This window comes from Antrostomus carolinensis, unplaced genomic scaffold (genome assembly GCF_000700745.2).
Source record: "Antrostomus carolinensis isolate BGI_N321 unplaced genomic scaffold, ASM70074v2 scaffold45887, whole genome shotgun sequence".
Lineage (NCBI taxonomy): Eukaryota > Metazoa > Chordata > Aves > Caprimulgiformes > Caprimulgidae > Antrostomus > Antrostomus carolinensis.
Window position 1 is genome coordinate 677 of NW_010330336.1, and position 13,156 is coordinate 13,832.

The window sequence follows — 13,156 nt, forward strand, 5'->3', positions numbered from 1 at the left end:
TCTTTTTTTGATGCAGCTGCATTATAAAGACAACATCACCTGCACAGGAGAAATCCCTGAAATAATTTCTCTTGACCTGTCTTGTTTGGTTGGTTTATTTTTTTAATGGAGATGTGTTAAAGCCTGTAAATAGACTTTTCTATAACCTGGTCATGCAAGTTGTTAATGTTCCCCTAGTTCTTTCATGTGTCCGTCTTTACTGGCTGTGTCCCTTTTAAATGGGGTGATTGAAGAAACCTGTGTCTTTCCTTGTTTCAGGTTGTAGAGGAGCACAAGTTGAAGAAATATGGAGTTTGGAACCAGAGAATTTTGAAAAATTGAAGTAGGGCACTTTTCTAATCTGCATGCTTTTTATTCACATTTGTCTGAAGTCACTGAAAGAATGTGTACTAAACTCAGGTGGTTTTTTGGTGGCATTTTGGAGTTGTTCTGGTTTTTTTTCTTCAGTTTCTGTAGAAGTTCATTAGGGTTTTGATTTAATGGAATACCTGGCAATTAAATTACCTTTTATTAATTCCTTGATGCTTAGTCTAAGTTTTCTGGTTTTGGAAAGAGATGCTAATAGCAGCTAGAATGTGAAAATAGATTTCTAATGATTTTGTCATTGGCTTGCGTTATGTCCTTTGCCAAATTCTTTGACAAACTTTTCTTCCTTGCTTTATCTTTCTTCTTCCTCTAATAACATGGTATTGCATCTGTTGCATTAAATAATTTTACTGTACATATGTACTTTTGTAACTCGTTTTTCCTGCGGAACTACTTCCATATGTATGTGAAGGCAAATAGTCTTGTTATAGCTGACAATGACTGATATCCTGGGGAACAGTTCTGCCGTCACTAGGCAGTATTGATTCTTTTAACACTTTTTCTGCGATGTGTTGTGTTATCCGTGTTCACATACAAGATTTTAAGAAGCAAATGTCACTAACCCAGATCATACTCGATTCCTGTGCAGATATTCTATGCTTGTACAATTAATCTTTCAGAAGATGTAACAACTAGAGCTGAAGATGTAGTTCTAAAATTTTTGTCTGACTGTAGATGTTTGATAGGTGACACCTGAATGGCAGAAATGTTTCTTGAGAGGTGGTTTATTTACTGCCTCCATTATGTAGTTCATATAGTATAGTATTTCATCAGAACATTACCTGTTTTGTTCAAAGTAACAGCTTTGCTTGCTTGTGCTGTCAGATGCATATCTTGCTAGTCTTGAGTAATGGCCAGTTCATTCTTTCCCATGTGCACATAGAATATTTTGGCTTAAACACTAAGAGTTAAAGAAAATAATAACATGTAGCATTTTTCTCATTCCCTCAGCAGACCTGCTGTTTTAAAAATAGACATCTCTGACTTCCAGTCAGATCTTAGAAAAAGTTTCTTATGCAGTACAGTAGAATGTTCATGTTTTGTAGATAAACCTTTTGTGACTATGATCTTAAAGTCAGGTTGATAACGATGTATGAATTGTTTCATTTACTAATAAATTCTCGTTTTATGGAAATGCTAAATACAGTGCAATGTGCAGTAAAAGCTGTTTAATATGCATGACATGGAGTCTGAAAAGCAAGGCACAATTTTAGAAGAGAAAACTGGATTTCCCTTACTTCTCAGAGAAATAACTCAAAGGACGAAGTTTCACAAGAGCTCCTTTCTGAATATTTCATTTATGCCTAAAAGAACTACCAAAACTTTAGTTGTATATGATTGACAAATGTTTTGATAGCTATTCATCACTAACATATTCAAGTGAGTGTTGTGCAACTGTAATAGTTACAGTAACCAGGAGAACTGGTCCTGACTTACAGAAGTTACTGACTAAATGCTAATTCAGATTGAGATCACTTAACATGTATTGAAGGAAGCCTGAAGTATATTCTGCCTAATTAGAAGACCACATCTGAAAATTTCAGCGTAAGTTCTCTATGTTTAGAAAGAAAGAATTAACAGAGTCACTGTACCAGCATACCATTAAATTACAGTAGAGATTTCTGGCTTTGATACTTTTCAGGTGATATTTTCCTATCAATTTTATTTTTTAGGCCAGTACATGGGCTGATTTTCCTCTTCAAGTGGCAGCCTGGAGAGGAACCAGCAGGTTCTGTTGTTCAGGATTCCAGACTTGATACAATATTTTTTGCTAAACAGGTATGGCAAGTTCAGTATTTTTCTTAGATGTGTTATGAAATATAGCTTTCAATACTGAAAAATAAAAATAATATTGTTAATATGTACACAAAAATTAACATTTTGCAAGGTGAAGTACCCTTAACAAATTCTGTGACTGTAGGAACTGTGCAATGATTAGCAAAGCAAATTAGATTGTTTTGTCAAGCCAAGACAAAAATATCGGCTATGGAAGAGTAAAGCTTTTATTTATTTGTCAGCCCTCTCCTATAAGAGAAAGTAACTCTTCTGTGCAATAAAGAATTACTTGGTAAATGTTCTCAGAAGAATGAGCAGAATATTTTTATGAAACCACTTTCAACAAATTCTAGGAAGAAATGTTTCTTTTGGTCCAGTTGTTATTTCTTGTGTTTCTCAACTGCTTTGCAGCCAGGACAATACAACTCTAGGATAATACTTTCCTTTTAAGAGTTTGCAAACTATTTTGGCACAGGCATTTTAAGTATTTGAATCAGAAAAGTGAGTTTAAATTAGAAATTACAGGAAAAATTGTTTTTTTCTGTAACTTCTAATTTTTCTGTAAAAAGGAAAAAATTCCTTTTTCCTAATGTAATCCATTGTATTTTACGAAATACTGAGTAGTACTGAAACTTTTTGTTAGCTTTGACAGGCTGCTGTGCATATTGTTTGCAAGCAGGAAAAGCAAGAGAAAGTAACCAGAATGAAAGTAGGAGTACTTAATAAATATTTTTAGCTCCTCTTCAAGACCTGCTTCGCAAAAAGTGATGAATGTAACTGTCTGGAAAAGAAGTGTGACCTTACATGTGTGGTTACAAAGCATTCATGTCACAGGGCAAATAATGAGGCTTTCTATGAAGACTGACACATAGCCTGGTTGGTGGTTTTGTTTGGTGTTTTCTTGTTTGTTTTATGTTTTTTTCTTCTTGGTTTTGTTTTTTGTTTTGTTTGTAGGTTTTTTTCACTCATAAAGGCAGAAGTATTTTATGTGTAAATTTCAGGATATAAAGAAGTCTCCACACACTTCTGGCTAAAACTATAGAAATATGAAAAACAATGGAAACATTAGGTATATCTATAGCTCCCCTGGCTACTCTGTACATGTGCTTCTGTTGTGTAGATAATCACCTTTAATTTGTTTCTTCTATGATCACATTACTGTTTTGTGCTATTGTGGATGACAGTATTATTTCTTGGTCTTTTTAAATACTTTTTTCTTCATACTTCTGCTGCAGCTCTTGAGCCCTGCCAAGCAGTGTCCACCGTTCTTAAGATGCAGTGATCAGCAGTAGTTTGCCAAATGTCTTTATAGATTGATAGGTCTAATAGGCACTGGTTTAGGTTGTGATTTCTATGTAGTCAAACATGCCACTACTGATCAGTAGGCTGTGGCTACAGAATAGCCTTGATGCAAAGAACCTCAGGGAAAATCCTTCCTACAACTCTCAAAGAGTAGTTATGTGTCAGGAGGAAATTACTCTGATGTAAATCTGGAGAGGGTTAAGATGAAGGCAGATTTACCTTAATTCAAGGGATTTCATCTTTCTTGTTTCCTGTGAGCAGATGAGGTTTTCACAGAATTGCTGTTCTTGTGGATGCTGTAAAGTTTCGAAGCATGTGTCTGCTCCACTTCTTTTTGGCCCCCTCCCTCCCCCCCGCTTCCCTTTTTGAAGCATGACTGTGTTTAAAAGCAAGTAGCTTTGTTGAGCTTTAAGTTGGGATTGCAGAATGTATGTCAGAAAACTTGGATAATGTTAGACTTGCTAACAAAAGCAGAAAATTCAAGGCTAACATTGAAAAGTCTTTATTTTGTAGCTTTCTTTGAAGCATTCATATTTTACTGTTTTCTTAAGCCTACAACCTCTTAGTGGAAGTCTAGGAACTTTCTAATCTTCCCCCTCCTTCACTTGCTGCCTTTGAGGAGGGTATGATGGAGTGACTCTAAGAACTCGTTAATTTCAGCATGGAAAGCAATTTTTGCAGGTGTTCAGTATTTTAAAGTAGTAATACCTAGTTATGCCACTTGATGGCGCAAGTATTTCAAAAGTAACTTGCAATTAATTTAAAATTAGAGTGTCTTTTTCATGTTTTAGTATTGTCTGGTAGTCAAGTGCAGTTGCTTAGCAAAATCGAAGCATTTCTTGTAGACATTCATATGCTTGTGTTTCATGTCAGTTCAGTTTAGCCTGGACTGAGGCATTGTGACTGAACAGCTAGTGAAATAGTTACAAAGAAATTAAAAGTCAACAGGTAAATGAGAGAAACTGGTTTGGATATTTTGGGGGAATTTGTAATACCAGTTTAGCTCTGGTGACTTTCACATTGGAGGGAGTTAGCCTTAGTTAGAGATCTGACTTGACAGGCTGTTTTTTGAGAACTGATAGTGTTTTTACAAGCAAATGACTGATCTGCTAAAGTGCTGATGGATGAAAGCAGGATGTCTCGATCCTCTCAACCTGTCTGCTTTTGAATTCGTGATTTTGGTCCTCCCTTCCAATGGCTCAGGTACTCATTGAAATTCCATGAGCCACTGCAGCTCATCAACCAGCAGTTTTCTGTAGATTCTCTGCACACTTTCTAGGCTGGACTCCTGCCACATTACAAGGTGTGTTTGTTCAGTGAGTCTGTACAGGCCAAAGCTGGTAAAAGGTAAGTGGGAGAGAACAGGCATTTCTTTCTAGCAGTGCTGAGGTTATTGCATTTCTTGAAACCACAGTCTGTGAATCCTTCTGAGTCACCCAGGAGCACAAGGGAAAATGAGTATTAATATTAAATATTTCTATTGTTTAATAGCAACTCCTCCCAGCTAACATGTAACTGGGCTCATATGACACTTTTGTATTCTCTATGCATGTTTTAAGTCCAGTTTTATGATGGCTTTGAGGATGGGGTTTTGTTATCATTCAAGTATCTTTTTCAGTTGTCAAGACTTTTTATTAATTACAAAGCAATGAGTAAAATAACCATATGTTATGTTAAATAGACTGTTTTCTGGGTTAGCAGAATTTTTATGACATTTAAGATTATTGGTCTTTTGAGCTGTATCTTCAAAACTGACATGACACTGGAGCCTTAAAAATCTCCAGAAGCCTTTGGCTCTCTTTCTTTTCCCATACATTGTATTTTTTTAAATGTTACAATCTAAAGAGATCTGGTGCATTCCATTTCACTGCAGAGAAGTTTTAAAGTGTCATTCTGAATCCGGAATGATCAAGACTTACTGTTAATATGTAACAACAATGTAGCATGGGAAATAAATGATGCTATTGCAGCATGGCTCTGTTTCTGTTCAATTTTAATTAAATGTTCCATCTTTAAAATTGTTTCATTTTAGGGGGGTGAAACTTTAGTTAGATGTAAAAGGGTACAGCTCTCAAACTCTGTCTAGCAAAACATCTTTACAATTGCATTAGGAAACACAGTTTTGTTAAGAGGCTTGTGCATGCTCACACTTTACTCGTATCCACTTTCACTGAATTCCAAATGACAATTAGATCTTATTCAAAATTAAATCATGAGCATATTGGGGGGTTGAGTTTTAAAGTATGTCTAATATGCATGTATATTAAAGGATTTTTTTTTTTAATGGTCATTTTTATGTACACTCATGTTAAATTTGGCCTCCCTGTTATGCCTAGGTATGATTTGGTCCTCTATTTGAGGCCACAGAACTCTGGATGATCTTACTTACCTTTGAGCTAGGATACCTAGGCACAATGAGGTGAGTTAAGGACACAATTTCAGCCTTAACTCTGAATTTCCTGATTTCTGTGTTGCTTAAGTAGGCCCTCACTGTTACTTTTACACACAGTGGCTACACGATTGTACCACTCAATGTATTCAGCTATCTTCAGCGCTGTTTTGAATAGCTGTACTCTGTGCTGATCACTGCAGAGGTGCAAGTGTCTCTTGACAAAAAAATAATGCTGTTGTTACAGACTTATATACTGAATTTTCTTAATTTAATAACCTCTTCAGGCTTCACTACTGAAGTATTGGTATCATCCCTTTGGTTTGTGCCATGTATTTATTTTATGCTGCATTGTGATGATAGAACATTGCAATCGTGATAATAAAACATTAGCTTTATGAATTGGGAATAAAATCTATATACCTTCGGAAGCAGGATGTTCTAAATGACACTTTCAACAACAAAACATTGGGTTTCAGTTATCTTTGTGCCAGTAATGGAAGCATATTATATGTATTTTTTAACATTTCCAATACTTCAGTTGATTTTGGACTCAAAATTTTTGACACTTTCAGGTTTGGCAACATTATGACAGACTAGATATCTGTGTTAAAGCTAAACGTGGGATGACAAATACCTTACAAGAAGTAAAATGGACTTGAAATTCCTCTAATCAAACTCAGAAAGAGATTTTTTCAGTAATTGAATATAACTATAGGAAGATTATATCTTTATTACAAAGGAATAAAAATAAAGTTAGATAGGGTTAAACAAGAATTTTGGGACTTTGTCCTAATGCTGAATTTTCCACATTGCACGTTGTAAAGCCAACTGTTCTGTAACATTGGGATGCTTAGTAAGTGAGCCCTAGAGATTTGCTGGTTATACTGTAATTGCACTGCAGGGCTGTCCACAGCTATTTGAAAACCAAAGTAATCTATCAGATAGAGGGTACAAGTCAAGATCTTAAAGTGCTTCAGCCTTAAGTTAACCCAGAAGCTCACACTGGTTCCTTAGGAAATGCTTCCTTAATGTGCTTATTAGAAATTAGGGTAGATGGGTGTCCTGACCAATTTCTCTCTCGAAGGACTCACTAGCCTGTGTGTGTAGCAGTGCTGGGCTGGCTGTGTGCATTGATAGGATGCTGTGCCCCTGTGGCAAATAAACCTTGCACTTGTCTACATTTGGTGCTGCAGTCACCAACTCCTCACTCCGTGCTTTTTACCCTGCCCATGAAGCACCACTAGCAAGGTACCTCCGTCTTCCATTTTGGTAGTTCTCTCATGTCATCTAGATCCAGGAACACGCTGTCTTTTTACACATATCACCTGCACTTGCTTCTGTTCCTCTGCTACAGGGCTATTCTTGCTGCCTTTTCCTTTCCTCCTGCCTCTCTTTTTCTGAAGAGTATTTGGAGTTCTATAATGTATTTCTGTTGCAGCAGCTGAGGGTCACTGGTCTAAGATCTGCATCTGTTGCATATTGTTTTCTAGCAGTAAGACAAGATTGTTTAGCTTGGTCCTTATATATTTTAAGAGTCTCCTCTCATACTGTAGTTGGAACAGAAAAATATATATGCTGAAAAGCAAATATTTGATGAGACCATTTAATAATGAGTTATTTAACAAGTGTTATTTGCTGTAGGGACCTTCCCTACATTGTAATAGCACTGTTCTGATAGTTTTTCACTGCAGATTTCTCTGCCTTCTTTCTCTATCAGCTTAATTACAATGTTTATAACCACTGTTTCAGGTTAGCCCACTCTAACCCACTTAGGATCTTTCTGCTTTCATCCTACAGCTATCTCTGATACCATTCTCTAGTCATATCTCAGAGAATCTTTAGGTTTTGCTTCCTTTTCCTATGTTATAGTATGAATTCTCTCAAGTTATTTTAAATTTTGCTGCTGCTGTTCATTATTTCACTGCCCTTGATGGATTTTCCTTTTATGTCCTTTATTTTGTAATTGTGTGACCTCTAACCTTTAGCTTGTGTACCTGCAGTTTGAGTTTCAGTTGCTGTGGTCTGTTCTGTGTGCGTGTAGTTGACTCCCTTGGTTACCATTATGTCAACTAGATTATATTTTTCCTAAATTAACAAGTGTTTTTATTATTTCTCTATCATCTACACTACACAGACATAAGCTGAACTGAGCACACCCTAAAGTAGAAAAAACGAATATATGATATGGCTTATAGTGTTAACATAGTCGGTTTTCCTTTGTTAGGGACCAGCTTTGATTGTAAAACAGGTTGGGTTTTTTTCTTTCTCATTTCTTGTTGGAAGTGGTTTCTCATTCACAGCCCTGAACTAATTTTCATTTATTTAATACAAAATCAACATCCTCTCTCCCAGTCCTAAGGTTTAAGTAGCATTTTCAATGGTAAACTAGTCTTATAGACTGAAGATAGATTATTTTTCCTAGCCTATAGGTCACTGAGAAAAAACTGCTAATATGAAGTCTCTCTTCTATTATGGCCTTATGCCATTTGATTACCATGCTTTTAATTAAATCTTAGGTTATATTTAATAATCCTTGTGGTCTCTCTTTTTCAGTACTGTATTTTGGTTTGGGTATTACTAAGCAACACTGAAGACATGGCTGTAATATGAAGGAGTTTGTTTATATATTCTAAAACTGGAATTTAACACTTAAGTCTAAGGAACAGTGTCACACAAACTAGCAACTTAAATGTTAGGTTGAAAAGGCTAAGTATGTTGTAAATTAAGAAACAAGTGAGAAATCAAAAATTTCATATGGCTTATTATTCAGCAAACCATCTTCTAAAAAATCTTTACATCTTGTAACACCTCTAAATTTTATTAGTTTATCCCTAGGATGTTTGAAATTTTTTGTCCAATGCAACCTTTTTATAAGAATTTTAGGTTTTGCAATGTGCTTTATTGCCCCAAATTAATATTTTTTTGAGCTCCTGCTCCTGGTAGGAATTCTGATTATTTGAAGGACATTCTCTTTGGGCGAGTTGGCTTTTTATTTAAGACCATAGATATAATATAATTTGTGCAGCTTGCTTTGAATAGTACTTTTTTGTTTTGCCATTGAGATCAGAGGCTTCCTTTATTTCTTGTATGTCCTTTATTAATCACTTTAGGGAGGTGATGAGGCAGTAGAATGACTCAGTTTCTAAGTAGAGGTGTGAAATACCATTTTTATCAATGAATTGTATATGGCAGCCATCCAGTGTTTGTTTTATTAGCCTCCTACAGAAAAGGCTTTTCTTTGGCTACTCAGACTGGATTTGCTGCCTGTTTTAGAGTCAAGCTCTAATGTGAGTCATCATAGACAGTGTGTGTTTGTAACATGTTGCCCAGCTTAAATTACATTTTTATATCTGGTACTGAACAAATTCTCAACACTTTTTCTCTAGGTAATTAATAATGCTTGTGCTACTCAAGCCATAGTAAGTGTGCTATTAAACTGTGCTCATCAAGATATCCATCTAGGAGAGACTTTGTCAGAATTTAAAGAATTTTCACAAAGTTTTGATGCTGCGGTAAGTGCTTACTGTTTTCTGTATTTTAAGTATTCTACTGTTATCTGCGTTGGCTTACGGTTTAATTTGGTTGCTTTCAGATGAAAGGTTTGGCACTAAGCAACTCTGAAGTGATTCGGCAAGTTCACAACAGTTTTGCTAGGTAACACATGTTTTAAATCTACGTAAAATTTGAGCAAAGTCTTTTTCATCTCAGATTTTTTTTTTTAATTTTCTTTGCAGACAGCAGATGTTTGAATTTGATGCAAAGTCTTCAGCAAAAGAAGAAGATGCATTTCACTTTGTAAGCTATGTTCCTGTTAATGGGCGGCTATATGAACTAGATGGTTTAAGGGAAGGACCAATTGATTTAGGTAATATTTTATATTTTTTTTCTGAATGTCCTTCATTTTAACAACAGCTTATTGCAACAAATTGGTCATATGTTATAGGATCAAATTTATTTATTAAAATAAAGTGTATCTTTAAGGTTTATTCTTAATGTGCTGTTCAGTCTTGTACTTCTTTGCAGTCATTAATATTGTTTTATTTTTGAAATGCACTTTTCTTCCTCCCTCTGCATTTCCAATTATCTCTTTTCATTCAGTAACCAAATGAACAGGCCATGCAATCCTGTGGGCTTCTCATAGAATCACAGAATGGTTTGGATTGGAAGGGACCTTAAAGATCATCCAGTTCCAACCCCCCTGCCATCAGCAGGGACACCTTCCACTAGACCAGGTTGCTCAAAGCCTCATCCAGCCTGGCCTTGAACACTTCCAGGGAGGGGGCATCTACAACTTCCTTGGGCAACCTGTTCCAGTGTCTGACCACCCTCACAGTGAAGAACTTCTTCCTAATTTCTAATCTAAACCTCCCCTCTTTCAGCTTAAACCCATTTCCCCTTGTTTTGTCATTAACTGCCCTTATGAAAAGTCCCTCCCCAGCTTTCTTGTAGGCCCCCTTCAGGTACTGGGAGGCTGCTATAAGATCTCCCCGGAACTTTAATAGTTTTGTTGTAACTATTTTCATAGTTTTCATAAAGTTTCATACTCTAATAGTTTTGTTGTAAGAGAGAAGTTTACATAACCCGCTTCTTGTGGGATCTCCTTACCTGAGGAAATATGTTGTTGTTCTGAGCTGTCTCTAATAAAACCTGGTAAAACTATGTAATCTTTCTGGCTTTTCTTACTGATAGTGTGCAATTCCTTTTGGTAGTATTTTTCCTCCTGTTTTCCTTTTTGTGGTATTGTCACCAAAGACAATTCGATGTCATGTTTTCAAAGTTACTTTTTTTTTTCCCCCAGGTTGATTATAAACTATCCATTTATTTTATCATTTGTTTCTTCTGTGGGAGCATGTATACAGCTGACTCCATACACTTTTTATACATTATATGGCTGATATTTACAAACTGCCTTCTTTCTTCTTAGACAGCAAATATTTTCACAGTGGTTTAAAAAAGAATAACTACTTTTAGCATAGTTCTGTTCTCTCTAAGACTTGTTCCTGTTTTGTGTCTTACAGTGTTTCTAAACTTGTGCTGTATGTACCGTCTTGAGAAGCTCTGCAGTACTTACCATGTGTCTGCACTTTCTTTTGAGTCTGATATAATCTCAATATGTTCCACACTCCATTTCCAGAGTGTTTTCCCAGTTTTCTTGACAGTTGTATTTATTTTTAGGCTGAGTAATGTCTTGCTGCTTAATCTCATCTTTAGTCTGGCTAGAGAGACTATACAGTCTGCAGACCTACCAGTAATATAACTTTTATGATCGCAAGATCATGAGTCTCTTCATTTGCTTTAAGATCTTGAAATTGTTAAAGAGGCACTATCAACTTAAGAAATTATCTTTAGTTATTCTCTCATTTATCTTAAAATCAAGTTATCGATCATGTATCTTTTTATGTTTTTATTTAACATTGTATTGCATCTACATAGTATTAACCCTTTATTTTGAAGAATGGAACTGATGTAACTATCCATAAATTTTTCTTTTACTGTCTACTTTTATGTTGTCATAACAGCTAATTTCTGTTGTCATAAAAATCTTAGCTAACGTACTTCTTTTTCCCCCCTGTTGTTTCTTGTTATCAGCAAAATAAATGTTAAATGCTTATGCCCTTTCAAATTTAGTTTTGTTCTGTTACTTTGGCTGGAACATTATCTAAATTTTGTTATTAAAAAAATGTCTTCCTCATCCTAAAAAGTCACCTGAGTAATTTGAGACTGCAGTTGCCAAGGAAAAACTCGTTATTGAAATTGCTGCATAAGCCTGAATTGTACAAGTCTTGAATTTGCAATGAATTTTGTAAAGATGATTTATTTTTTTTCCTTGTGTTTTTTCTAGGTGCATGCAATCAAGATGACTGGATAAGTGCTGTAAGGCCTGTCATAGAGAAACGTATACAAAAGTAAATGGTCTTGATGCTTTTAAAATATAGCACCTTACGCATGCCTAAAAATTCCTTTTTCTTAATTTCCTTCAATTAAAGGCTTTCAACTGAATTTCTAAGGAATGACACTTGTGCATAATTTTTATGTTGCTTTAGAACCTCTTGCCCGCCATGAGCCAAATATTATGATAGTTAAGTTTCAAATATGCTTTTTTCCCGTATGGTTAGTCAAAGTAGGTGTCTGTGTAGTGAAGAGATCCCACTAGTACTCTGAAAAAGGAAGAGTAAGGTTATTAGCTCTGCTAGGCAACTCCGGGTCTTTGTGAGTGAAAACTAGGAGTGCCATTACTGTGGATAAAGTGTGGGTGTGAGCTTACAGTTTAAAACATCAGAAAACAACTATATCCATACAGCTGGTATTTAGAGAGAACAAATTTTCCTTGGGAATGTGGCTTGTTTTAGAAATTTAAGGTAGAAAAACATACTATAGAAGTTTTCCTACCTCTTAGCTCTGACCCCAAACTGCAGCCCGAAATGTGTTAGAAATAAAGTTGGATTTATGCCATTTTTAGAAAGTAATTTTCAAAGTCTTTTACTGGAAGACTTTTTTATTTTTTAATAAGCAAAACATTACTCCCAAATTGCATTTGGAGAATTTAAATTCTTTAAGGTCTGCTAGTCTAATTGTTGAATGTCTTCAATATTTTCTAGTAAGTAACAGTAGTGAGAAGGTAAAAATTATTGTGTGTGGCAGTCTTGTGCAAGTTCTGTTGTCAGCTATATCATGCTTCTTTTTTGGACAGTTGCAATGTTTATTTTTTGTGACCACAGACAGGAATAGTAATATCTTGGGAGAGGTTATTAGGAGTTACATACTGGATAGTGCTCATCTGAGGTCTTATTTTATTTTGTGGCAAGATTGAATCTGTAGTGCCACTTAATTTAATAGGTCCATTTGGGTTTTTTCCCACAAAATCCATTCCCTTATAATTAAATCATGGAGTTGTCATGTTAATGATTAATTTTGAAAGTGAGTTTTTTTTTTTTTTGTTCTTCATTTAGATACAGTGAAGGTGAGATAAGGTTTAACTTGATGGCTATTGTATCGGACAGAAAGATGATATATGAGCAGAGGATTGCAGAATTGCAGCAGCAACTTGCAGAGGTAGGCCATGGTCTTTAAGTTACTGGAGTAGCTCTCTGATAAGAGTTGTGTGTCTCTGCTTTATTATTCACTTCCTTCTTTCCTTGCTCCAAATGGAGTATCACTGGAAAAGCAGGGAAGGATTACTACATGTCCAGCACAGTGTAATGCTGTGTGGGTGCACTCATGCAGCTCTGGCTGGTTCTGAGTGAGCTAATTAAAGTACTTGGTACAGAATGACCATGTCATAGTGGCTCTCTGCCTTTGCTGTGGTAGTGGAACTATTCT

The 13,156-nt window shown here is 35.6% G+C and overlaps 1 protein-coding gene across 1 annotated transcript in view; it reads left to right on the forward strand.

Moving 5' to 3' along the window:
- Nucleotides 1–258: 258 nt before the first annotated feature.
- UCHL5 (ubiquitin C-terminal hydrolase L5) overlaps nucleotides 259–13,156 on the forward strand; it is a gene marked incomplete at its 5' end in the record, with an annotated part of 17,519 nt that continues 4,621 nt past the window's right edge. Inside the window, 7 exons of the mRNA XM_010172884.1 lie at nucleotides 259–322; nucleotides 2,040–2,145; nucleotides 9,223–9,348; nucleotides 9,429–9,490; nucleotides 9,571–9,701; nucleotides 11,679–11,742; nucleotides 12,787–12,889. Coding sequence (XP_010171186.1) covers nucleotides 259–322; nucleotides 2,040–2,145; nucleotides 9,223–9,348; nucleotides 9,429–9,490; nucleotides 9,571–9,701; nucleotides 11,679–11,742; nucleotides 12,787–12,889 — 656 coding nt within the window. The remainder of the gene's footprint in view (nucleotides 323–2,039; nucleotides 2,146–9,222; nucleotides 9,349–9,428; nucleotides 9,491–9,570; nucleotides 9,702–11,678; nucleotides 11,743–12,786; nucleotides 12,890–13,156) is intronic.